The sequence below is a fragment of the Theropithecus gelada genome, chromosome 12 (genome assembly GCF_003255815.1).
Source record: "Theropithecus gelada isolate Dixy chromosome 12, Tgel_1.0, whole genome shotgun sequence".
NCBI lineage: Eukaryota > Metazoa > Chordata > Mammalia > Primates > Cercopithecidae > Theropithecus > Theropithecus gelada.
The window spans coordinates 53,240-80,551 of NC_037680.1; the positions used below are offsets into that span (position 1 = coordinate 53,240).

At 49.4% G+C, this 27,312-nt stretch overlaps 1 protein-coding gene across 3 annotated transcripts; it reads left to right on the forward strand.

Moving 5' to 3' along the window:
- Positions 1–18,051: 18,051 nt before the first annotated feature.
- Positions 18,052–25,437, forward strand: CFC1 (cripto, FRL-1, cryptic family 1). Of its 3 annotated transcripts, XM_025405357.1 has the most exons (6): positions 18,052–18,462; positions 18,769–18,818; positions 18,913–19,086; positions 19,755–19,869; positions 20,086–20,195; positions 24,574–24,872. In XM_025405357.1, exons 1-6 carry the CDS (start codon positions 18,440–18,442, stop codon positions 24,804–24,806), a joined length of 705 nt encoding a protein of 234 aa, XP_025261142.1. In that variant the 5' UTR covers positions 18,052–18,439; the 3' UTR covers positions 24,807–24,872. The 3 variants fall into 3 exon arrangements, with proteins under 3 accessions (XP_025261142.1, XP_025261143.1, XP_025261144.1); XM_025405358.1 differs by lacking the exon at positions 19,755–19,869 and having other exon boundaries at positions 18,058–18,462; positions 24,574–25,437; XM_025405359.1 differs by lacking the exons at positions 19,755–19,869; positions 20,086–20,195 and having other exon boundaries at positions 18,058–18,462; positions 24,574–25,437.
- Positions 25,438–27,312: the final 1,875 nt, after the last annotated feature.

Consider the following 27,312-nt stretch of genomic DNA (forward strand, 5'->3'; position numbering starts at 1 on the left):
TATGACTTACTAATTTCCCTCCTATTTTTGTGTCTATCTGTATTTCCTGTGCTTTTCTGTTGTTCTGTGTGTTTATTCATGACCCAGTACAACAGTGTTTTAGTTATTAAAATTATTATATGATCTAAGAACTGGTAAGGCTAATTCTTTCTCTTTACTCTTTTTTTTTCTGGATTTTCCTATTTTTGTTTGCTTCTTTTTCTATTTGAACTTTAGAATCAGATTATCTAGTTCTCACCTCACAGTAAAATATGTAAATAAATAAATAAAATACAAAGATCCAGAAAAACTTCAATCTATTTTTATTTAGGTGCATTAATTTGCATAAGTCAGGGAAAGTTGGCGTTTTATGATGTTGAGTCTTCCTAGTCGAGAACATCATAAGTCTTTCTATTTGTTCAAGTTTTCTTTTATAAACTTTTGAGAGTGGATAAAAACATATCTCATATAGATCTTAACTTTCTTGCTAACTTTATTCCTAGGAACTTTTTCTTGCTAATTAAATAGGAGTAATTTCTTGTGCTATATCATCCAAAGCTATTGGTTTCTGTACATCAATTTTATCCCTACATCTTACTAATTTTCTTATTATTTGTTGAAGAAATTAACTTGATATTGTCTTTTGGTTTGAGATAGGTGTATCTTACAATGTTATGAAAATACTTATCAAATCCTATTTTATTAAGTTTTTTAACACTAAATTTCATCAAATACGAAATGCAGCTTCTGTATAGATTATCTTATTTTTTTAAATCTTGGATCTGTTTGCAAACATTTTTTAAAGTTTTTGAATTTTATCTTTACATACAAATGTGTTTGGTTGTCCTTTACAGCATGTGTCATTCAAAACACAATTTCCCATAAGGATGCCATGTTTTCCTAAGCATTTGGAGTTTTACAGCATCTTGAATTCATTTAACAAAATGTTATAGAAGAAACAACTTAATACAGTTGTGTCATTATTTAAAAGCTAACATTTTTCTCTGAGCTTGAAAAATAATAGATACCTTTTCTAGTGAAGAAAGCACCTTAAATTCTTTCTTGAATAAAGTAGGTGTGTGTGGATAGATGAGTAGATTGGCAGGCAGATAGATTAGATAAACATTGTCAATAAAATTAAATGGACATGATGCACACTTTCAAACTATCTCTGAAATAAAATAATGAGAAGTAAGAAATCCGAGTCCATGGGTGTCAGCCTGTTCAGGTGGCCCTGCTGGAGCACTGTCTCCATGGAAACAGAGGAGTGTCGGCAGGAAGCACTGAGGAGACGCGGCAGTGAGTCCACTTTTTTCCCTGAAACACCGTCATTTCCTAAGCTTATTTATCACCTTTCAATTCTACAGAATCACATTTTGATTTTATGGTGACTAAGGACCAAGAGTAGAAATGTCTTATCTCCAAGGCATGGAGCAGGCACTCACCATTGAAAGGAAGCAATCTTCAGGCTTTTTACAGGATATCGATCTCCGGGGAATGTCAGCAGGGGCACAAGGAGAGCAGTCGATGCATCTGGACTCATAAATTGCTCACATTACATCCAATACGCAGTGTATGATATGACAGGTGTCATGGAGGTGTCTGTAAAGGCGCCACAAACGCCAACATCTGGGTTACTTATTTGTCTCCTCTGCGGTGAAGCTGGCAATAAACGCATCTCCCAGAGGCTGGGGAAGGTGGGAGAGAATGATCAAATGAAAGCTGTTAAAATGAGGGCATTTTTTCTGTCTTCCTGAATCATCAGCCATAAAACAACAGCAGGACAGGGGTTGCGTCCTTCTCTCTGCTGCTACAACCAGCGGGTGATGGATTGGATGTGGTGGCTACAAAATGCAGATGAAGGTCAGCACTGCGTTCTGGCTAAGACTTCCCAAACTCACTTCACAATTAATTTGTGTTTCAAACAATGAATGTTGTTGTTATTTTAATGATAACATGAGTTTAAAACTTTGATGCTTCCATTTTTCAAAAAGGGCAAACCACCACGGACAATAACAAAATCCTTTAATACAACAGCACTGGGGAACAGAGCCCAGGGCTTCTGCATTTGCTGATCCTCGGCACCTCCGTCTCCATTACTCTCTGATGTGTCTTAAAGGCTTTCATATATGCATGAGATAAAAGCAGCACAGCAGAAATAAATACAATGAGAATGAAGACGAGGCAGTTCTGGACAAGGTGCTGCTCAACCAGGAGGTGGCAACAGCAGGAGAGTGGACCTCCTTCCACTGAAGCTGCACATCAACAGGACCTTGGAGGCCAGTGAGCTGGGTACAAAGCTCCCTGCCCCAGTAGGACGTGGCCTGTTCTAGGCAGAAGGCAGTTGAGCAAAGGAGAGAGGCAGCAAAGTAGAATGACTTCAACTCTTTTAAAGGTTGAAAAATGCTGAATAAAGGCATAGCTGTGAAGAGTATGGGATTGTTTATATTTGCTGAGTAATCAATACCACATATTGCTTTCATGTTGTTTGCTCAGCTCTGTCCCAGGGCACATCCAAGAAGCATGGGCATGTTTCTGTGCTCTTACAAAGCCTCCTTTCTGTTAGGAAGCCTGCAGCACACACAAAATAGCCATCGGCAAGAGTGTCTGTGGCCCCAGTGCTGCCCTGGGCGGCACACGAGAGTGATGGACTTTGAGTCCCTTTATTTTCTGCTCTCCGGAAGGAGGGATTTTAATAGGATTTATCTTTTTATATGTTCTGTCTAGCATTAGAGAAGCAGACAATTTTAGTCAATCATTCGAGACCATCCTGCAACCTCAGCTTTTGTGCTTTACAACCTTGTAAAGAAACATAGCATCATAATTAATTACAATTACAGCACTGTGATGTGAAATATCAGTTAAAAATCTAAGTCTGCCAAAAATCTAAGTCATTACCTTTGGCCTGAATTCCTGTAGCATAATCTTAGATAGGCGCACACATCCCTGATCCAAGGGCCTGTGCACACCAGGTGCTCCTCCCAGCAGGGAAGGCTCGGAGGTGTGGGCCAGGGGATCGTGCAGAGTTGGGCTTTCAATCAGCATCTCCGGGAATCAGGACACTGCACTCACACACACGCTCGCCACACAACCTGGCAGGAGCCAAGACAAGGTGGCAACACTTTCATCTTTGAGAAAGGAGTTTGAAAACATTCACTGCAAATTAACACAACTTTTCTGACTGGCGTGTGCCCACAAATGGGTGCAGCTGCACCCCGAACCGGCCTGGGCTCCCTGAAAGATCAGAGGGAAATGTGAGGGGCAAACCCATTCAGTGCAGAGCTGTCTTCAAGCAAGGGAAGAGAGGTTTCCAAATTTGAAAGTGACCTTCGCACCTCCTCTCCTTTCCGCTCCCCTCTTCAGTGGAATGTTTGAACAAGCACTGATGACTCGCCCCCTAATAGCCCAGATAAGGTTTTACAAGAACAGGTGGGCCTGCTTGAAAGATAAACTTTTCCTGAAGCCACAATAAGACAAATGATCCGAAACTTGCAATTTGGTTAATGTTTTTCTCTCCGCCTTGCTGTGTACACAGCTCCTTCTGGCCGGCAGCAGGAAGAGTGGGCCTGTGTGTGCCAGGCCCTGCAGTCTCTCCTCTCACCTGGTGTCTCCAGTGAGGGGCCTGAGTCATCGCACACCATGAGCTTGTGCTCAGCCTGCACATCTCCCACCTCCCACCAGCTGCTCCTCAACTGGCAGGGCCAGATTCTAGCAAAATCTCACTCCTGTGCAGATGCTTGGGTTTCCCTGGTGTCTGGGGGATGGTGTGCTTGGTGGCCTGAGCACTGCGGTGAATCCATGTTTCCCTCCCAGCACGCTGTTCTGTCCTCCAACTTGGCGGACAGCTCTGGCCAGGGACGTAGCCCAGCCGATGCCCACCCTGCGCTCTGTCCATTTCATAAGAGCCCCCGGTTTCCTCACTTCACTCAGATTTTGCCAAGAGAATGGTCCCAGTGTGGCCCAGAAAGGCCAGCAGGGTGCAGCCTGGGACTGACAGCAGAGGCGGCTCTGGTGGGGAGAAAGTAGCTCTCCTAGCCTAGCCCCACTGGTGAGCGGCACCTCCTGGCTTCAGGCCATCTTTTGTTCCAGTCCCAGGTAAGAAAAACACAAACAAAATCCAGCCTCACGGCGCTCGAGAAGTAGAAGGCCATTCACTGACAGCAACACACTGTGTGCACAGACGCACGCGTGGACAGGAGGTAGAGCTTGGGGTTGCTGCGGAGTGGACAGGACACTGGAGCGGCAGGCGGTGCGGACCCGCTGGGCAGGAGCATGGTTGTCGTTTTGAGCAGCAGGTGCTAGTTTGTTGCTCAGGGCCTTGTCTTCTTTACAAAGAGCCCCAGGCCACGGGGGCTTCTCTGGGTGCCTCTTTGCTGCCACGTCTGCACGCGAGCGGAGAGCAGACCCAGCCACCGACTCACTTGCTTTGCTGTCTTCAGATGGAAAAGCCACTGTCATAGCCCCAAAGGAGGGGAAACTGTACTGATTTGGGGAACCTCTATGTTGATTTCAAAACAGATAGTCTCCTGTGTTCTCAAAGACTGGAAGCGAACCCCACAACCGCCTTAGGCCGCAAAAGCTTTATCCTTTCTAATGAGCATCCCTGTGACCTGCTCTGTGCCCTGCAGATACTTTGCTCAGCCAGCCAGAAGGAGGGAGGCCAGACACCAGCCCCCACGGAGCTGCGGCTGGGACCCTCTGCCTGGGGACGATGGGGTCGGGGTACAGTAGCTGCCCCAGAAACAAGTGGGGCCGCAGGAGGCTGATGGTGAGCTTGGAGGTTGGCAGAATTCTAAATCTAGGCACTGCGGGGTCCACACAGGTCATGACCCTACTCTGCTCCACCCAGACTCTGGAGGACCTGAGCAGGAACCTCTGCAGGGCGGGCCCGGGGCCCCCTACCCTCTCGGCAGCCGGCAGTGCTCCCTGACAGCCCAGGCCTCTCCTTCTGGTAGCTCTGTAGTTTGCTGTCGCCAACGTGGCTGGGCCTGGGACAGGCTGCTCCTCTCCCTGCTGAAGCCAGGCAGTCCCTCCTGCCTCAGTTTCTCAGACTAGACCGTCTCTCCCATCACGAGCCACTGAAGACGCTCAGCTGTTTCTCTCTGCCTGGTCTGACTGTCGGATCTCCCTCTGCATGCGTCGGTTTGCTGTGTTCTCGCTACTCGCCCTTGGATAAAATTTCTTCTCGACTCACCAAGGTGGGTGTCCTGGAGGGCAGGGCCGCACCTCACATGCATGTTGCCCACATAGCTCAGAAACAGATGCATTCATGCTTGTTAAAAGTAAAACGGGGTCAGGTGCAGTGGCTCATGCCTGTAATCCCAGCACTTTGGGAGGCTGAGGCGGGTGGATCATCTGAGGTCAGGAGTTCAAGACTAGCCTGACCAACACGGAGAAACCCTGTCTCTACTAAAAATACAAAAAATTAGCTGGGTGTGGTGGCGCGTGCCTGTAATCCCAGCTACTCGGAGGCTGAGGCAGGAGAATCGCTTGAACCCAGGAGGCAGAGCTTGCAGTGAGCCGAGATCGTGCCACTGCACTCCAGCCTGGGTGACAGAGCTAGACTCCATCTCAAAAAAAAAAAAAAGAAAAAAGAGAAAAGAAAGACAGACATGACCGTGTGGTGGCAGTAGCACACAAGATTGATGTGGGCAGTGCTTTGGCTGAATTGCACAGAAAGGGAAGTCATGAAGCAGGGCCACCCCCGGAAGGAGAAGAGGTCAAGGCAGAATCTGAGGGGGGCTGACAGGTCTAGGAGATGCCAGCTCAGCAGCCAATGGGGAGTACCTGGGCCAGAGACTCTGAAGGGCGGCAGTGGCTTGGGGTTTTCTGTGGCCCCAGGGTTTGTCTTCTCTGTGACTGACAGATTTGGGTACAGTTTTACGGGGCATGCAATGCAAGTGGGCTCTAAGGGACTAACAATGTGCTTATTCGGACATGTTTCAAACAATTGTGTGCGTAAGAATTTGGGTTTGGCGGGAGGGGGCTCCTGTGAGTGTTGTGAAGGATGTGGGAACCGGAATGCTTGTACGTTGCCGGTGAGATGGTAAAAAGGTGCAGCCCACTTTGGAAAACAACTTGGCAGTTTCTTGAAAAGTTAAACACGGATTTACTAGAGGACCCAGACTGTCACTAGGAGTCGTACACCCAAGAGAATTGAAGACACACATCCACACCACATCCCGTACCTGAAAGTTCGTGGCAGCATTACTCACAATCGCCAAAAAGTAGAAACAACTCAAATGTCCACCAACCAGGATTCACTAACCAAACGCGGTATGTCCACGTAGAAATACCATCAGGAATACAAAGCCAGGACCCACAGACCTGTGCTCCGCCACAGGAACCTCAAAACGTCACCCTCCGTGAAAGAAGTCACAAAAGAACAACTGTTGTATGATTTTATTTATATAAAACACCCGAAAAGGACAAAAGTAGAGAGACAGAAAGTAGATTAATGGTTGCCCAGGTTGGAGGGTGGGATTGGAGGGTGGGAAGGACAGTGACTAACAGGGGGCAGGGGCAAGGGGGGCAGGAGCTTTTTTTCTTTTGGTGAGACAGACATTTTAACTAGACTGATGTTGTCATGGTGGTGCAAGGCACTGGGTCCTTCTCAATACATCAAAATTCATTTAACTGCACATTGAAAACAGGTGAATTTTACTGTATGTAGATTAAGTCTTATTTGGAGTGTTAAGAGAAAAAGAAGTAAACACAGAAACACAAAAACCTATGGCCCATATCCTCCAGAGCAGTTCACCTTTCCAGAGGGCACGTAGCGTTTTGTGAATTTACCTGGGCTGGCAAATAAGCTGACAAACAAACAACATGAATGGAGTGAAACAGAATGTCTCGATTTAGTCTCAAAACGCAGAGCACACTGGACCTGGCAGGAGCTTTCTAATTATGCTGTTGTGAATTGCAAAGGCTGTGTCTCCATTCTCTCCTCTCCACCGCAGGCCAAAGCTCACGGCCTTCCTGCTAGACCCACCGACCCATCAGCATCTGAACTGACTCCTGGGTTCCCTCCCCTGTCACCTGTTTGTGTTTTTGGTTTTGTTTTTGAGACAGGGTCTTACTCTGTCACTCAGGCTGGAGCACAGCGGTGCAACTGTGGCTCACTGCAGCCTCAAACTTCTAGGCTCAAGTGATCCTCCCACCTCAGCCTCCCAAGTAGCTGGGACTACAGGTGTATGCCACCACATTTGACCTCTGCTTTTTTTTTTTTTTTTTTTTGTAGAGATGGGAGTCTAGTTATGTTGCCCAGGCTGGTCTCGAACTCCTGGGCTCAAATGATCCTCTCACCTCAGCCTCCTAAAGTGTTGAATTACAGGCATGAGCCACCGTGCCCTGCCAATGCTGAAATGATGTTACTCCTCTGATCAGACTCTTCTCAGGACCCGGAAGCCAGGACTTCACCATTTTGCTAGTGTCGGGGCCGTGCTTTCTAGCGCATGGGCTCTTGTGGTGCCAGCGGTCACAGGACAGCACGCTCCCCTCCTGTGGATGACTCCTTCATGCCCTTTCCTCTCTCTCCTAAGGCCCCCAACATTTTCTGTCCCATCCATATGCTCCACTTATGACCCTGCTTTTGCTTTGATTTTCTCATTAAAATAAATCTGCAGGCTGGCCAGGTGCAGTGGCTCATGCCTATAATCCCAGCACTTTGGGAGGCCGAGGCAGGTGGATCACCTGAGGTCGGGAGTTCGAGACCAGCCTGACCAACATGGAGAAACCGTGTCTCTACTAAAAATACAAAATTAACCAGGCATGGTGGTGCATGCCTGTATTCCCAGCTACTCAGGAGGCTGAGGCAGGAGAATCGCTTGATCCCAAGAGGCGGAGGTTGCAGTGAGCCAAGACACTGCCATTGCACTCCAGCCTGGGCAACAAGAGCGAAACTCCATCTCAAAAAAATAAAAAATAATAAATAATAAAATAAATCTGCAGGCTGCCCCCTCACGGCAACGTGTCTCGCCTGCATTACTGCAGAAGGATGGGCCACACCCCTGCCCTGGCGGACTAGACCTCTTAAGGACACCTCTGCCTTCCACCTCACTCCTAAATCACCCACATCTTCTTCTCTAGTGAGTTGTACAAACGTGCTTTTTCCTGACCCATCTTTAAAACATCTTTTGCATGCTTTGCTCTGCAGCTGCATCCCATTTCTCTGTTCCCCTGTAGAGCGAAATGGTTCCAAAGCGTGGTCTCGACTTACCTTGAACACCCCTCCTCCCTCTGGCTATCTGAGCTACTCCAGTCCGGCTCTCGGCCTCTGCACTGCCCTGAACCTGCTCCTGCCGGCAGCCACAGCCTATGCAGACGTGCAGCCCCCAGCTGTAAGACAGTGGCCCCCCTCCCTGCTGCTCCTGAGCACCTCCTGCAGGTGGTTTCCTGAACCACTCTCCTCCCCCCCCAAGCCCCCTCCTCCGTGCAAACTTCGGGACTCCTGGCTGCCCAAGGCCGCTCTGCCGTTTTCTGTCTGCACCTGCTTCCTGGGGTTGCATTGATTCCCACAGCTCCAAATGCCACCTGCCTGCTCATCGCACCCCGCCCAGGCCTCTTCTCCCTCGCTGGGAGCATGTCCTCCGTTTCTCCACTTCATAGACACCACCTCTCGCCCTTCCTTCCCAAACAGCTCCAAACAAAACTGTCTCCGGTTCAGGTCCCGGCTCCTCAGGACAGAAAACCCCGAGTCCTCCCTCCCCGTGTGCTCTTTCTCTCACACCCAGATCCAACCCAGCATGAATCCCCGCGACTCATACCCGCTTCCAGCCTCCACCGCCCTGACCCAGGCTCAGGGTCCGCGCAGCCACCTCCACCCTGCGCCCTGCAGTTCACGCTCCACACAGGCGCAAAAGTCAGATGGGGCCCCCCACCTCCACCAGGCCTGCGAGGCCTCCAGCAGGGGCCGGCTCTCCCCGCTCCCTCCTGGGCCCAGCTCACTCTTCACAGGCATCCCCGCTCCCTTGCCAGAGTGTCACTTTCTCTGTGAAACACGCCAAATGTCCCTTTATGCCCTCATGTTTTGACTCTCCATAGCATTTTTCTTCCTCTAATATACTATTTACTTACATTGTTTATTTTCTTTCTTCTCCTAACAGAATGTACTGGCCATAAAGGCAGAACATTTTATCCTGCTTTGTGTACTTTTGTATCCCTGGTAGCACAGACACATTTAATATTTAATTGTTGAGAGAATGAATGAATATGCTCCCCCTATTTACCTATCACTCGGCTGCCCTGCAACGGACCCTCAGATTCCTGCTGACAAAGATTCTCTGCTTGGCCAAACAATAGTCCGGCTCCTGAACCTCCTCCTACCTCCATCTGTGCACGTCCTTGTAAAATCTATTTTCACCAAGAACCCTGCTAAGTCAGGTTAGCAAGAAGCGCCTACCCTCAATACCTCATCGCCCTCCATATCTGATCAGGTTCCTCATCCTCCGTTGTCCCCAAGGTGAAGTCTGACCACCAGGGCCTGTCTTCAGCAAGAATCCTATTGGGCCGGATTAGCCAGAGTCCTTTTTACTCTGAATGACCTTTGAGTTCTTTTCCACCCACTGCCCCCAACCCCACTGCTTGGTTATCAGCTCCCCCTCGCCCATGCTGTATTTGGAGCTGAACCTGATCTATCTCGATCCACCTATACCTGCCTCAATGGTCTGGAATAAAGTCCACCTGCCGTGCTAGTCACGTTGAGTAATTTTTCTTTAACGTTGCTCACGCTGACCTTACAAATGCTGACCTCAGCCCCTCTCTCCACCACTCTGTGTCCTCTGCCCAGCTTTGCTGTCTCTTCCAAGCAGAAAATATCCTCCCTGCTTTCTCTTGCCAGAGTCCTTCCTCCACATCTCTTCTTGAACGCTAAGGATTGATGTGTTATCTCCCCTCCCTTCCACACTAAGCTCAGCCCCGCAGCCTTTTGTCTGAGACAAGCTGAAGTAGTGCTTGAAGAAACCAGCTCTGAGACGTTCAACAGTCTGCCAAAGCCAGCGAGGCCCCCGCCGCTGTGCATCCACACCTGCCACCTCCGGAAAGAGACCTGGCAGTGCACCCTGCTGAGGCTGCCCAGCTGCCCTGAGCCCTTGCCCAGTGCCACCAACAGTGAATCTGCCTCAGAGACACGGGACTGAGCCCAGCCTTCGGCGATTTGCTAAGAAATCACATGTCGAGCACTGAACCCAGACAGCACCTGTTTTAGTCCGTTATATGCTGCTCATGGCAGAAAACCTGAAACTGGGCAGTTTATAAAGAAAACGAATTTTCATTTCACTCCCAAGGTCGAGGGAGCATGTCTGGTGAGGAACTTCCTGCTGGTGAGGACTCTGCAAAGTCCCAAGGCAGTGCAGGACAGTCCATGGCAGGGAGGTGGAGCGTGCTGATGCTACCTTTTCTTCCTTTAAAGCCACCAGTCCCACTGATATCATAACGCACTAATCCATTAACCCCTGGTGGATGAGTCCATTCGTGAGAATGAAGCCCTCCGGACCCAATCACCATTTAAAGGATCCACCTTCTCCACACTGCCACTCTGGGGATTCAATTTCAGCAGGAGTTTCAGACAGGACAAACACTGCCATCATAGCCACCCCCTTCTCATGCCACCCAGGCTGGGACCCCAGCCTACCCTGCAACTTAACAACTTAGCCACACAGCATGAGCCGCAGGGCCTCCTACTACCCTCTGCCACACTCAGGAGTCCCATCCAGTCTTCCTGAAAGGCTCCCATTCTTCCTTCTTCTCTTCCAGCCAGAATGGCCATACCTCACGCACCCCTCCTTCCTGTTCAAATCAGGTACCCCTCCCAGTAAGTGACCTCCATCACACCTCACACCGGAGCTGGCAGGGGGAAGGTGCCTTCTTACCTTAGTGAGCCAGGGCCTGAGCAGGCTCTCAGGAGTGCTGGCGACTGAATTAGGGGGGTGGGAGTGTGCAGCCATGCCACCAGAGGCACACCTGCTGGAGAGATTTCAGGAAATCCCTAAGCAGCTATTGTTCATAGACAGCTGTGTGACAACAGTTATTTGCAGCTAAAACACAAAGTCAATAATTAATAAACTATGTGGCATGAGGGGATTATTGTCTTTGTGAAAACAGGAAGCTTTTTTTTTTCATTTGTACACATTCATGGGGCACATGTGCAATTTTGTTACATGCATAGATTGCAGTAGTCAAGTCGGAGCTTTTAGGATGTCCATCTCCAGAATAAAGTACACTGCACCCGTTAACCAATTCCTCCTCCCCCTCTTCCTCCTCCTCTTCCTCCTCCTCCTCCTCTTCCTCCTCCTCCTCCTCCTCCTCCTTCTCCTCCTCCTCTTCCTCCTTCTCCTCTTCCTCCTCCTCCTCCTCTTCCTCCTTCTCCTCTTCCTCCTCCTCCTCTTCTTCCTCCTCCTCCTCTTCCTCCTCCTCCTCCTCTTCCTCCTCCTCCTCTTCCTCCTCCTCCTCCTCCCGGCCACCCCTTCACCCTTTGTCTCCATTGTCTCTCATCCTACTTTCAACATACATATTTTTTAGCTCCCAATTATGAGTGAGAACACATAATGTTTGTCTTTCTATGCCTGGCTTGTTTCAATTAAGAACCCAAGATATTGGCTTCCATTTCCATCCACGTTGCTGCAAAAGACATGATTTCATTCTTTTTATGGCTGAATAGTTCACCATTGAGTATATATGGCACATTATCTTTATCCATTTATCCAGTGATGGACACCTTGGTCGATTCCGTATCTTTGCAATTGTGAAGCTTTGGCTTATTAATGACATGGCTTGAAATTCATCCAGGAAATTGCTGAGGTCTTATCAGAACTGAGTCCCTTGCTGGGTCTGCAGTCATTTGGATCAAGCATGACCTTATTCCCAGCAAGGTGGGCATCCAGAACTCTGCACACCTCTACTCCACACAGCCCCTCCAGGTCCCTTATTGAATCTGGGCCTAAAGAAAAGAAAATCTGTCTCTGCATTTTATGTAAAACTATGGTTATTACTGGTTTGGTTTGTTGTTGTTGTTGCTGTTTGTTTTTTGGGTTTTTTTTGTTTGTTTTGAGTTTTGCTCTTGTCGCCCAGGCTGGAGTGCAATGGTGCGATCTTGGCTCACTGCAACCTCTGCCTCCTGGGTTCCAGTGATTCTCCTGCCTCAGCCTCCTGAGTAGCTAAGATTACAGGCATGTGCCACCATGCCCTGCTAATTTTGTATTTTTAGTAGAAATGGGGTTTCACCATGTTGGCCAGGCGGGTCTCAAACTCCCAACTTCAGGTGATCCACCTGCCTCGGCCTCCCAAAGTGCTGGGATTACTGGTGCGAGCCACCACGCCTTGCCTGGTTATTACTTTTTATCTTAAAACCTTAAACTTGTCCCTCAAAAAAGGTTGTTCATTTTATTAACTCTCTTTTTTTTTTTTTTTTTTTTTTTTTGAGATGGAGTCTCGCTCTGTCGCCCAGGCTGGAGTGCAGTGGCCCGATCTTGGCTCACTGCAAGCTCTGCCTTCTGGGTTCACGCCATTCTCCTGCCTCAGCCTCCCGAGTAGCTGGGACTACAGGCGTCCGCCACCGCGCTGGGCTAATTTTTTGTATTTTTAGTGGAGACAGGTTTTCACTGTGTTAGCCAGGATGGTCTCGATCTCCTGACCTGGTGATCTGCCCACCTCAGCCTCCCAAAGTGCTGGGATTACAGGTGTGAGCCACCACACCTGGCCCATTTTATTAACTCTTTAATTGAGTTCAGTTCTCTATGTGAACTCAGTTGTCAATGATTAAAACTGGTAGGTTGGCTGTTTCAAGGCAAAATCTACTTCTTACTCAAAACTGGTTTCCTTTTCAATTTTTTTTCTTTTTTTCTTTTTTTCTTTTTTTTTTTTTTTTGAGACGGAGTCTCGCTCTGTGGCCCAGGCTGGAGTGCAGTGGCACAATCTTGGCTCATTGCAAGCTCCACCTCCTGGGTTCCCGCCATTCTCCTGCCTCAGCCTCCCGAGTAGCTGGGACTACAGGCGCCGCCACCGCGCCCGGCTAATTTTTTGTATTTTTAGTAGAGACGGGGTTTCACCGTGTTAGCCAGGATGGTCTCGATCTCCTGACCTTCTGATCTGCCCGCCTCAGCCTCCCAAAGTGCCGGGATTACAGGCTTCAGTCACTGTGCCCGGCCAACTTTTCAAATTTAAACCGGGAGGAAGCCCCAGCCCAACTGGCTGGATCCCAGAGCTGCAGGTGACAAAGCCCACGCACCCTGAGTCTCACTGTGAAATCCAGAACATTGGTGTGCAGTCTGGAGGGACTAGTGTTAAGCTCTTTTTGTGCCAAGTGCTATCTATGAGCAAATGTGGTTGATTCACAGTTTCATCAGCAGGGCATCATCTGCCAATAAAATACTAGTTTCAAAGTTAATTCTTCTCGTAGATCTGTATAGAAGTGCTTCGTATAGAAGATTACCTTTTAAGGAGCCAAAAGACAAGTGGTTATACCAAGAACAAAATGCAGGTTAGCAAAGCCCTGCATAAATGTTTATAATTAAGTGGTTCCTATTATATTGAGGCAAAATCCAGACTTTTGCTTCATCAAATTTTAGAATAAATCAGCTTTAATAAATAATATTAAATGAGATATAATCTAATTACGAGTTTAGAAGTTAGAAATTGAGAATAAAATCCAAGAAAAAGGAAGATTGAGATACCAACGGAGGGGTTCATGGTGCTTACCGCTTGGGACTCAGACAAAAAGGCATCTCATCCCCAAATGGAATTTGGGCTGGATGGTCTGGGGTCCTGGAGCACTGTTGTTAATTCCATTCCGTCTAATACAGATTGTGGGAACACAGCCTCACTTTTCAGACACCCTAAACGTGAAAATACTCAGGGAGAAGAAGACGTCATGATGTATGTAATTTACTTTAAAATTCTTCACTAAAAACAAAATAACAAATATGGCAAAACAAGTTTAATCTATGTGTGTGGCTGAGTCTCTGACAGGGCCCCAAAGAGTCCTTCCTGGTCTTCAGGCCGATGTGCGACCCCCACCCTGAGAGTGGGCCTGGACTCACCTCTAACAGACAGCAGGTCACAAAAGGTGGGGACTCCGGCTCTCACCCTCTTCCTCCTGCCCTGGGGGAGGCTGTGGGTGCTGGTGCAGGGGAGAGGCCACGGGGCTGGCAGTGGAGGGTGTGGGGGCTGGGTGGAGGAAAGGGCAGGAAAGACCCTTCCAAGCCCAAATGCTTCTGGTCAAAGCACTCAGGCACTGCAGGGTGCCACGCAGTTGAGAAGGAAGTTCTTGAGGGAGGGTGCTTCTCTGCCTCCCAGTCCCCAGGGCTCTGCAGCGGCACCGGCACTGCCATGGGAAGATGAAATGGTCCTGATGCCTGGCCCAGCTCTGAGCCTGGTGCTGAGGACAGGCTGATTCCCCTCGTGAGCCTGCGCTCCCAGGAGGGCCCCTGCACGCCAGGCCTGTGCTTCAGCATGCGACCGCCTGTCTCCCTGAAATATCCAATCTCTCTTATTTTCGAGACCGAGTCTCGCTCTGTCACCCAGGCTGGAGTGCAGTGGCACGATCTCAGCTCACTGCAACCTCCGCCTCCCAGATTCACATGATCCATTGTTTTGTTTGTTTGTGTGTGTGTTTTTTGAGGCAGAGTCTCACTCCGTCACCCAGGCTGGAATGCCGGCGGCTTGCGGAGGTGATGTTCTGTCCACTATGGTCGCTGCCTGGTGGCCAAAATGAGCATCTCAGACTGTGCTGGGCTTTCTGAAGGGCCACACAACAGTTCAGGTTCACCATTTGATTTAAAGGAACATCAGCCGGACTCACGCCGTTGCCTGTGAGGGCTGCCTGCAGAGTCCCCCCGTGAATGAAAATGTCTGTGTAAGGACCCTTCGTAAAAGGTGTTCTCTGTACTTCCGGAAAGCCACCAGTACAAATGCACTCTACATGCAGCAAAAATTACTACATTACATAATACATCACAATCACGGAAAAACAAAAACCTGGTGTATCCGTCAGCTCGGGCAGCCCTAACCAAATGCCGCAGGCTGGGAGTCCTGAGCCACAGAAATGTTTCCTCCCACGGCTCTGGAGACTGGAAGTCTGAAATCAAGGCGTCACCAGATTTGGGTTCCCCCGCGTCCTCCCTCATCGGCATGTAGATAGCTGTCTTCTCACTGTGCTCTTCCAAAAAGCAGAAAAAACAATTATGCGTCAACAGATGACAAATAGACAAAACAAGGTGGATGCGTGTCGTGAAATATTTATTATTCAGTCACAAAAGGAGTGAAGCCCTGATGGGCGCTACAGCACGGACGGACCTAAGACATTATGCCATGTGGCATAGGCCGGACGCAAAAGGAAAATACTGCATGATTCCCCTCACATGCAATCTCTAGATGAGGAAAATGTGTGGAGACAGACAGCAGCCCCGCCCAAGAAGCCAGGACGATGGAGAAAGGTGTTTCTCACTCCCCACAGGTGCCAGGGGCAGCCTGCTTGGACAGCCATCGCTTTCAAGTCCTCCTCAGAGAATCCCTTCACACCTAACTTGTTGCAGAGCATTTTCCTGCATGATGGATGTGCCGAGAACACTGACGGGGCGTCCAGTCCTGGCACGGGTTCCGGTCCCACACACTCTATGAGCCAGAACATTCCAGTGGAGTTTTGATGGGTGGGTCGGCTCCAGCCTTATCTGTTTACAGCTGATAAGGAGGAAAGAGGCCTTTCCTGGCAGGGACCCACCTCCACCCTTCCCGTGCTCCCGGCAACGCTTCCAGCTGGGCCTCTTGATGGCAAACAGGGCAGCTCCTCTGCAGTAAAATGCAAAACCCTTTTATAAGACCTTTGAGTCAACGCGGCAACCTGGGACCACAAAGCTTTGTGTGGAGAGCAAGTGACAGTTTGGCGAAAATAGGTCATCAGAAGCTTTATCGCCAGGCCGTCGGCCCTTCTCAGAGCCAACTGCAGAGCTTAAGCAAGCAGCTTAAGCATATCGCACTATTTCTTGCCTCTCGGTTCTGTCTTGCTGGCAAGACATTTTTTTTCCTAGTTTCCACTTATAAAGTGCAGATTTTCAAAAATCTTATTCTACATATGAAATGTCATGATGTATTGGAGTTTTTAAAACTTCAAGAAAAAAGTTAGGGAGGAAACAAATGAGATAAGATTGGCCAAGGCTGATACTGAATTGCTGAACCTGGGCTTATTGGCTCATTCTCCCAGCCTTTGTGTATGTTTGGAAATGTCCACTAAGGTAAAATTTAATAAATAAACTATGGGGGAAAGTTAGATTTTAGACGCTGCTTTTAAAGCTTTCGTATTGTCAGAGAAGTTTGGTTTCAACATCACTCTGTAAAGTGAACAGTTTTAAAACTTATTTAGACAAAAAATACAATCCTCTAGCTTATATACATCTTCATTTTAGTATACAAACAATTTAGCTCATGCAGAAGATTCTATTAATTTAAAGTCATAAAATGTACTTACTTTTACATATAATTAAATGATGTAATTAACCAGTAGTAACCATTGAGTTTAAAAGTGTATTTTTTGACCGGGTGCGATGGCTCACGCCTGTAATCCCAGCACTGTGGGAGGCTGAGGCAGGTGGATCACAAGGTCAGGAGATCGAGACCATCCCGGCTAACACGGTGAAACCCCGTCTCTACTAAAAATACAAAAAATTAGCCAGGCGTGGTGGTGGGCGCCTGTAGTCCCAGCTACTCAGGAGGCTGAGGCAGGAGAAAGGAGTGAACCCAGAAGGCGGAACTGGCAGAGAGCCAAGATCGCGCCACTACACTCCAGCCTGGGTGACAGTGAGACTCCGTCTCAAAAAAAAAAAAAAATGTACTTTTCACCGGGCACGGTGGGTTTGTCCCTGTAATCCCAACACTTTGGGAGGCAGAGGCAGGAGGATTGCTTAAGGCCAGAAGTTAGAGGACAGCCTGGGCAACATAGCAAGACCCTATCTCCACAAAATAAAAAAAAAAAATCAGCTGGACATAGGGGCACGAGCCTGTAGTCCTAGCCATTCAGAGGCTGGGGTGGCAGGATCACTTGAGCCCAGGAGTTCGAGGATGTGGTGAGCTATGATCACTCACTGTACTCCAGCCTGGGAGACAGAGTGACACTTTGCCTCTAAAAAAACAAAATTAACAAGGTGTTTGTCTCATGACTCCACTTACAGATGCTTGATGAAGTTCTGGGGCACCTTCCTCCGTGTGCTCTGCCCACTCGGGTCTGCTGGCCTTGACCTGGTCCTGGCAGCCCACAGGACCCATTGCTGGGAGGTCGCCGGGACAGCCCGGTCCTCCAATTTCCCTTTGCTTTATTCAACAGCCTCTTTAATAAACCTCACATGTAAAGGTGTAAGAAATTAAATCACCACTGAAGATTATTTCAGCCTTGGAGGAAGAATACTATTTTTAGAAATAAGTTTTTATATTAAAATCACAGAACAATTTGCAACACTAGGTTGCAAAGTGTTTTCTTTAGTGCTGATAAAAGGGCCTCAGTCTCTAATCCCGTAGTTAGAAAAACAGATTTAGAAGGTGCTAGAAAAGACCACAAATCACTCCCTCTTTGAGTTCCTTTTGGATTCAGCAGGCTCCTCTGGCAAGGGCAGGCGCTGCAGTTGCCCCGTGCTCCCAAGGGCTCCCTGTAATTGCCTTAAATACCTGTGGGTATCTCATCATATCTGTGCCATGCATGTTTTTCAGAGATCGAACTGCCAAGGGATTGGAACTCTCTAAGCCTCCCTATCTCTCTTTTCATGTAGGGGATAATAATCGTGCCTACCCTAGAGGGTCCTATAGTAAATGGGGGCAGTGCCCCTCCCCCACTTGCTGGGCACAGAGAAGAGGCACCATCTGCGGAGTGATGGGGACTCTCTTAAAGCAGGGGGGACATGCTTTCCCTTATCCTTGTGTTCCCCATTCAGGGCAGCTGGGACCCCAGGCTGTGGCCTGTGCCCCACACGGCAGCTCCCTCTCCCGCAGGGCCCTTCACCATCTCCCAGTACAAGGAGTATGCGATAGAAAATCTCCATCTTCCTATGAAAGCTTTTTGTTCATGTTAGGTTTTTTTTTTTTTTTTTTTTTCCAGTGAGAATATGGCTCGTCACCTTGGATACCAAAGCTTTACCCCAGGGATTGGTCACTCCTGCTGCTGTCAGCACTGTAAACACTGCTGGGGGGAGTCAGCCCAAGTCCCCACCCCCAGCCAGGTCTCAGAGGGGATCGTCCTTCAGGCTCGGAGGGGCCTGCCTGTCACTGCACCCCCAACCCTAGCTCAGGGGCTGTAGAACTCGAGATACCATCCTGTTTCTCCTGGCTGAGGAAGGGAAAGGAACGTCCACACCTTCCGTACTTGTCCATTCTGTGTCCCCGGGGCCTGGAGTAAAGACACCTTCAAATGCAGAGGCTCTTCAGACTCAGCTTTCCTGGAAACTGATCTTCAATGCACTAAGAGAAGGAGACTCTCAAACCAAAAATGACCTGGAGGCACCATGTCAGGTGAGGACAGAGGTCATGAGATCTTAGAGCCAAGAGGGGCATCTTGAGAGCCTCAGAATCAATCGCAGTGCATGAGCCACTGTTCATTAAAGGAGGTGTACACTTTCTGTCTCAAAATCTTTCTAAGCCATAGCAAAATTAACAAAAAGCTACAAGTTACAAAATGACTGCCTTATTCATTATAATTATTTTACATAATTTTATATTTATATATAATGATTGCATTGTATTTTTAGGTATAGGTGAATTTCTGCTTATACTTTTAAAGACATTTTCAACTTCAATGATTTTCTTTAAATATTCTAGGTTTCTGTTTACGGTCAGTTTGGCATTACAGATCATCAATTTGGGAAACAGTAAGAAACATTTTATTCATAATTTCAGTTTTAATTGCATAAAATATTTGTTTCTCAATCATTATCAGTCTCACATTTTCGGTATTTTTTAAAGGCTATCAAAGAGAGAAACATAATGGCCGTAGAGAGGAAGTCACCAAGGTTGCCACTCAGAAGCACCAACAGTCACCGCTCAACTGGACCTCCAGTCATTCCGGGGAGGTGACTGGGAGCGCCCAGGGCTGGGGGCCGGAGGAGCCCCTCCCCTACTCCCGGGCTTTCCGAGAGGGTAAGTTGCGGTGCTGCCCACAAAATCCGGGGCGTCATCTCAGTCTGCGGACTCAAGAGTTTAGGATATAAGAATATGTAGTATAAATTCAGGATAAAATTCAAGGAGAGCATCTTGTTGTCTTCAAATGATGATGCACTTATAAAGCTGTAAAGCTAGAGACAGTTCCTAGTGAGGTGTTAAAAAGTTGTATTCTTTCACTGGCAAAACGTCGTGTTTGCTCTTCAATGGCTATTCTGCTGCAGATGTAGAGAACTGTGATTTAAATGTGTTGCAAATAAGTATCCCAAGCCCAGATAACAGTGGACCCTTGCTTGGCTTATCGCAGACACCGCGTCCCCAGGAGGCCCCTCGCCGGTAGGTTTGGCGTCATCACACCCGTGGGTGGTCCCGCCCGGGAGGCCTGTGCTTAATCACTGTCAGGTGAAGCCACAGCCAGAGGTTAACATGTGAAAGGAAGGGAGAGAGCAAGCCGGGTTTGCAGGCCGCAGCCCTGGTCGTTTGTTTCATGTCCCTAACAAGCAGGGTTTACCTGAGCAAACACACTTGGCGGGGAGCTGATTTTACTGCCTCCCCGGGGCGGCCACGTTCGGCCCCGTCCCTACGGGAGAATCGGGAGGGCCACGGGCAGCTGGGGGCGCGGGGCTGACGTGCGGGTGATCCCGCAGGTGCGTCCGCGAGGCCGCGCTGCTGCCGGAACGGCGGCACCTGCGTGCTGGGCAGCTTCTGCGTGTGCCCGGCCCACTTCACCGGCCGCTACTGCGAGCATGACCAGAGGCGCAGGTGAGCACCGGGGTGCGCGGGGAGGACGGGAGTGGGCGCCGGGCGAGGGGCGTGCGGGTCGGGGGGCGCGGGAGTGGGCGCCGGGCGAGGGGCCTGCGGGTCGGGGGCGCGGGAGTGGGCGCCGGGCGAGGGGCGTGCGGGTCGGGGGTCGCGGGAGTGGGCGCCGGGCGAGGGGCACGAAGGCCACCGCATTGACGCAGGTCCGGGTCTTCTCAGTGAATGCGGTGCCCTGGAGCATGGAGCGTGGACCCTCCGCGGCTGCCACCTCTGCAGGTGCGTCTTCGGGACCCTGCACTGCCTTCCCCTCCAGACGCCTGGCAGCTGTGGTAAGAGGCCCTGCAATTCGGTCCCCAGCTCACCACCACACCACACACTGCTGCGCCTTCACTGCAGCTCACCCTCCATACCGATCCACAGTGCATCTTCCATTGCCAGGCTATATAGCATTCAGCAAACTAGATGGATTCATCATTGAAGAAAATCGCATTCATTGGGAATCATATAGTGAATTAAATTTTGGTTTGAAGTTGCTCATATCCAGATTGCTGAGTTTAAAAATGATTTCCAGTGTCCTCACGTGTCTGTTTCAGTGAGCGGAATTTCAGGAGATGACCAACTGGTAACCGAAGAGGAATCTGGGAGACAAGTTAGCTGTGTAAATATCAGGTGGTTTCTCTGCACTAGGCCAGCACCATCTGCTCAGCTGTGGGACCAGCAGGGGCACAGGCAGCATGGCATTGGCAGCACGGCATTTCCCTCTGGAATCCTGTGCCTTCTAGCCTCTCCTCTTTGGCGAGCACTGGCTGGCACTAGCAATGGAGGGCACAGCCAGTGAAGGCCCAGCCTCTCGGCCCCAACCCTGGCTCTGCCCTCTCCCAGGCCTGGGTGGTCTGGTGGTGCAGTGTCCAGGGGCACGCCTGATGAGGCCAAGGCCCCTGAGCCACTCTCCTGCCCCCTGCCTCCACTTCAGTCAGCCCTGGGAACCTCCATCTGTCAAAGGGCACAGCCCTGCAACCCCACTTCCCACCTGTCGTCCTCAGGCCATCCTGCTAGGGCTGTGTGGAGGGCAGTACCAGTGGCCAAAGATCTTCAACCCGGCTCCCTCAGCTTCCCTCTTGCTCTTGGAGGCCTGCAATGGAGGAGAACACTTAATGCATGCTTAGCTCTCCTTCACCTTCCTGTCCTCTCTTCTCTCCCTGGTAGGACCAGCAGTCAAGGAACACTCTTAATACAGGCACAGCCCCTAACCCCACTTCCCACATTTTCCCAAAGCACCCCCTCTTATATGTGTGCTCCTTTTGCTGGTCCTCTGCCTCTGAGTCACCAGCTGCTCTTCTAGGCCCCAGAGACAGGAAGACACAGATTTCACGGACAGGCATCAGAATCACAGCGGGTGCTTGTGTGGTCCTCATAGATGAAGTCAGTTCCCACCTGCCATTAGACCGCCCAGGTTGGAACGTGGGGAACGGACTAGCTGTGATGACTTCCAGGATATCTGGTCACGATTTTACATTCTTGGAAACATCCAGTACTGAGACTGCTATTTACCAAGGACAGTGATAGTGGCTCTGAAAATGTGGCCTCTGTTCATCAAAGCTGGACGAAATAGTACAGTCATCCTTCAGAGTCATCTGTCAGGTGCAGAGAGGGTAGTAACACCTTTGTGTTCTTTTACCCATTCATCCTGCTTCAAGGCAAGTTACAGTGATGCTTGTGATGGCTGTGCAGATGGTGGTTATGAGGACTTCAAGTTCACAAGAGTGATGATAGATGGAACATCCTCCGTGGCAGGTGCCATTGCAGTAGGGCAAGCTCTTCTGGGTGTTACAGCAGGAGAGGAGATCTCAGTGTATTTCAGGCACTTTATATACCCATTATCCCATTTAACTCTTACGAAAGCCAATGAAGTAGGTACACCTTTTACATTTGGGAAAGCTGAGACACAAACAGATCAACTCCTACAGATAGATAAAAGGGTCTGATTCTGATTCTTAACCTTGTGCCATTCTTGTACTTTTTTTTTTTTTTTTTTTTTTTGAGATGGAGTCTCGCTCTGTCGCCCAGGCTAGAGTGCAGTGGCACAATCTCGGCTCACCACAAGCTCCGCCTCCGGGGTTCACACCATTCTGCCTCAGCTTCCTGAGTAGCTGGGACTACAGGTGCCTGCCACCACACCTGGTTAATTTTTTAATTTTTTTAATTTTTAGTAGAGACGGGGTTTAACCATCTTAGCCAGGATGGTTTTGATCTCCTTACCTCGTGATCCACCCACCTCGGCCTCCCAAAGTGCTGGGATTACAGGCATGAGCCACCATGCCCGGCCCATTCCTGTACTCTTTCTATAAGAGTAATTATCAATATGACTGGGTACAATGGCTCATGCCTATAATCCCAGAACTCTGGGAGGCTTAGGTGGGAGGATTGCTTGAGGCCAGGAGTTTGAGAACAGCCTGGGCAATATAGCAAGACCTGTCTCTACAAAAAATTTTTAAAATTAGCCAGGTGTGGTGACAAGCACCTGTGGTCCCAACTACTTGGGAGGCTGAGAGGCAGAAGGATCACTTGAGCCTAAGAGTGTGAGGTTACAGTGAACTATGACTGCACTCCAACCTGGGTGACAGAGCAAGATCCTCTCTCTTAAAAAGAAAAGAAAGAATAAATATGAAACACATGAAGATATTTTTTATAGTGTTGTATAGAATACAGAAAGTTTGGTCATGGTCCAAAGCCAACAGCACAGTAATAGGTAAGTAAATGTTTTAAATCCTTTAATGGGAGATTAGGATGGTTTCGAAGAATATGTGGAAGATAGAATGTTGCTACAAAAGCGTGGCCCCCTGGCTCCTGCAGGGACTCTCTCTCTGGGGATCTCCAAGAGCACTCATTGCTCTGACTGATGCTCTGCGGGTCCAAGAATGAAAAGCTTCCATCTAGCAGGGACCTTTCCCCAGTCCTGAGCTAGCCAGGATCTCCTTGTTAGTCTGAGTGGGTGGCTCTTTCTACTGTGGCCCTACAGCATCAAGTATCAGTTTTCACAAGTATCAAGAGACAATTTAATTCCATAGACTCTAAAATTTAGAGTCTATACGATGACACGGTGATGTAGCCAAGTCAGGTGTCTTCAGAGATGGGCAGATAACACAGAAGTGAGACAGGGCAAGGTCAGGACTCACCACACTGCTGCAAACTAATTTTTAAAAATGCAATTCTGGCAAAAACCCACCAACCAACCAACTAACAAGCAAACAAACATCCGTGGGCCAGACCCAGTCTACAGACCTCTGGGATGCCATTGGAATGGCTCTCGCAGGTCCAGCTGGCTCTGAGTCTGTAAGTATGCACCCTGTGTCCAGCCCTCCTGTTTCCTTCCATCAGGGAAAGGCCAGCACAGACCCAGTACTGCTGACCCCTTTCCCACCTGAATAGCTTCACATGCTGTGAGCGCCTGTCTTAGCATCAGCTTCTCTGGAGCCTCGTCTGAACCTAGATGTTAGTATTCCTGTTTGGGGATTCCGGCACCCCTGGAACAACCCTCTCTCCCAAGGTGGGGTGCTCTGGGGAGGTGGCACCCAAGCCTGGAGTGAGCCTGACCTGGCCAATGCCACCACAGCCTACCTGTGGACAGGTGTACAGTGGTTCTTGCTGCAGGCGCTGGTCTGCATCATTCCTTGTTAATTTCCAGTTTCATACTCATGCCAGGTTCCCAAGTCCAGAGGGCATCTCCTGGAGGTATAGTAGAGGGTGGGGCGGACCTGGTCGGCAGGTGGGGAGGTGGCTGGCCTTTGTTCAGTTGCCCCGGGGAGAGGGTCCCTGTAGTTGGCCATGCTCTTCCACCAGCCTGACCCCACTCCAAGCCAGGCCTGAACTCACTTGTGAGAATGTTCTAGTGGTGTTGGCTGCCATGCCTGCAAGGTTGTCCACTTCACATGGCAATCACCACCCAGGGCATTAGCCAAGACCCTGCCCAGCCCCACCACTCCAGAGATTCCCATTCCACTGTTCTGGACTGGGGTCCCAGCTACATAGAAACCAAGGCTCAGGGACCCTCAGGGTTCAGCATGAATGAGGCCTGCCGTGAGGGGTGGGGAGGGGAGACAGGGACTAGGCGTTCAGGCATGGCCTCCTGTGACCAGCGATGTGGACAAGGGGAGCAGCAGGTGAGTCCCATCGGGGGCGAGGGCACTCACAGGGCTAGGCCTCCTCAGAACAGCAACCAGACTTTGAGTGGCTGCACCCTCCTGCTCCATCAGCTGTCCCTCGTCAAAGAAATATTTCGAGCACTCATTTGGGGAAAAGTGGAACCTTTGTTGCAGCAGATGGAGGTGAGCTGATTTATATACTACAGCACTGTTTTAAATCGGGTCTATTTGCCCAATCGCTCAATGACCTGGAGCGGGACTCCCTGAAAGGTCATAGGCCAAATGAGAAAGACGGAAGGGCTGTTCTTCGTTCCCCTTTAAAAACAGTACTGTAATTCTCCTTCAGCGCTCTGAGTTCTACACACACTTAGAGGAAACCCTCCGTGCAGCCGGCAGGTACCAGCCCCCGCACACCTCGCCCTACAGCGCGGCCCAGGGGCGGAGCCTAGTGAGGGCTTAGGAGAAAAGGGCCTGCGGAAGGCAGGGAGCAGGCGTTTCTACTGCACGCCCTCAAACCGAGCCGCAACACTGTATTCATACATCTCCGGTTTGTCTTTTTTTCCAGACCCGAAAGACTTCCTGGCCTCCCACGCTCCAGGGCGCGGCGCCGGGGGCGCGCCCAGCCTGCTGCTCCTGCTGCCCTGCGCGCTCCTGCACCGCCTCCTGCGCCCGGACGCGCCCGCGCACCCTCGCTCCCTCGTGCCTTCCGTCCTGCAGGGGGAGCGGCGCCCCCTGCGGAAGGCCCGGACCTGGGCATTGCCTTTCATTTTCACTGTTGTAAATAATAGGTGTGTTTAGTTTACCGTAAGCTGAAGCGCTGGGTGGATATTTTTACGGGGTAATAAACATTTTCATGAAAGCGCCTTTGGCTCCAGATCCAGATCCGTGTGTCCCCATCACGGCTGGGACCTGTAGGTAGAGATAGTAGGACAACAGCAAGGAGCCAAAGCTGGAGCCAGAAAGCCTGGCACCGCCTCCTTCCCCCGACAGTTAGCACCTTCCTTTCACAACATCTCCCTTAAGGGGGGCGCGTCTGCTGCGGAACCCACCGCAAGGCGAGGCAGGCAGAGTTCAGCCTACAGAGCCCCAGGCAGCCTCCCCCGTCTCCCCAGCGCCGCTTCTCAGGCCGCTTCCACAGCCAGTCCAGGGCGACGGGCGCCGCGAGGTGAGCATGCCCGGCCGGGCCGCACCACACAGGCTTGGCCATGCGGAATGAGCGAGCACCTCAGGTAAAGGACACTTGCATTGAGCGCTTCAGCTTTTAAAATGCACGGTAGTTCATGAGCCTGCGTGACACAATTACTTTTACGCTTTATATTGTCAATGAGTTTATTGGCATTTTCAATCTTTTCAACTAGTGGCTATGAACATACGAATTTAACGTAACATTCAAATGAGTATTAAATAAAAATAGAGTAGAACTTCATTAGAGGGCTGGCTTGGAGTTCAGTGGTTCATGAGAAAAATAATTATTCAAGTTTTAAGACATAAATATTTCTAGGCATTAATATGTTTTGAGGCCGGGCTCACGCCTGTAATCTCACCACTTTGGGAGACCGAGGTGGGCGGATCGCGAGGTCAGGAGCTCGAGACCATCCTGGCTAACACGGTGAAACTCCATCTCCACTAAAAATACAAAAAAAAAAAAAAAAATTAGCCGGGTGTGGTGGCGGACGCCTGTAGTCCGGGGTACTCGGGAGGCTGAGGCTGGAGAATGGTGTGAACCCAGGAGACGGAGCTTGCAGTGAGCCGAGATTGTGGCACTGCACTCCAGCCTGGGCAACAAAGTGACAAAAAAATACATATATATGTTATATATATATATATGTATTTTTTTTATACCAAAGTTGTCTTAAGGTAGTTTCAAGTGCATTCTGAGCAGTGCCTTTTATTTCAGTTTATTGTAGGAATAAACAAGTGATAAACTTTGCAAATTATCCTAAGAGCTTGATGAATATGTATATGCTATTCATAAAATTTGTGTTTACAGAATGCCTATTTTTTACAACATTGCCAGGCAAAAAAGACACTGCCTTATTTTCAGTAGGTGCACTTAGGAAATGGAACTGAGAGGTCACAGTTGTGGTTAAAAGGAAACCAGAACTGTTCAATATTAGTATGAATATCTAGGGTATAAATACGTTTTAATTATAAAATTAGAAATCAGGCTCTATGGATTTCTGTACTGGAATACTAGAAAGGGTCCTTCCAGTGAAATGATTCTTGATTATAGGCAAGAAAGTCAGAGTCACCATTTATCTGTCTACTAATTGAAAAGCCTTTACCTGCCTAGCCCTGAAAAGACAAGGAGAATTTGAGGAAAAAAGGCATTTTCTTTTCGCAGCCCAGGCGTCCAGGGAGACAGTTAAAAAGGAGAAACTTCTCAGGAGAGAAAAGAGCAATGCTGGGCTCATGGCTGTTAGCATCATATAAATGTGTCCCAGATCTTATCTGTCCCCTGCGGTTGAGGAGGACAAATAGAGACATCCTCTAGGCCACTATCTGCCAGCACCCCTTGCTGGGAAGAGCCTGTTCACACCCCTGGGTTTGCTCACCCAGATGGAGGGAGGGCACCTCCCTTCCCAGAGCAGTCCCCAGCTGTGTCCATTCTGCAGTGTTTGTAGAAGCTGCACTTTACTTGCCAGCTTAGCCCTGGCTCAGTCATCCCCCACACATCCCAGAAGAGCAAAATCTGTCCTCACATGCCTTCTCCGAGGGAGCCACTCGCCAGGCGTACTGGGAGGAGATACAGGGGACGCATAAGGACTTACACCAGCAAAGGGCTGGTATGTTCAGCCCATTCCTATGTCGGAGTTTCACTTCAGAGCCCCAGTGCATGCCTGCCGGCTGAGGGGCGCTCTTGGTCCTTTCAGCCACATCACAATTTCCCCGCTCTAGCCTAGAACCAAATGGTCTTTTCTGGCTGTGAGCTTTCAGAAGCAGCCTCTGGATATTTTCCCAGTTTCCGTTGTCTGCAAAGCCACTCTGGCACATACAGTCATACATCACACCAGCAAAAGTTTCTGGGAGTGACTTTTCCGTGGAATTCAGTTTTGAGTATTTAAAATTAAGTTTGATAAGCTTTCTATGCACAGGCACTTCTCATCTCACTTGGACTGTCTGTTATGGGGAAACGAAAACAAGGGGCTGTGTCTCTCACGGTTACAGCTGCTCAACTCCCACTGATCTGGCCAGCGCCTGGACCCCTTCGGAACCTGGCACAGTGCTATGGAAGTTTGTGGCCACAGAGCTAGCTGGATCCCCAGAAGCTGAATGCTGCCAAGTGAGTGGAGTGCTGGGCTGG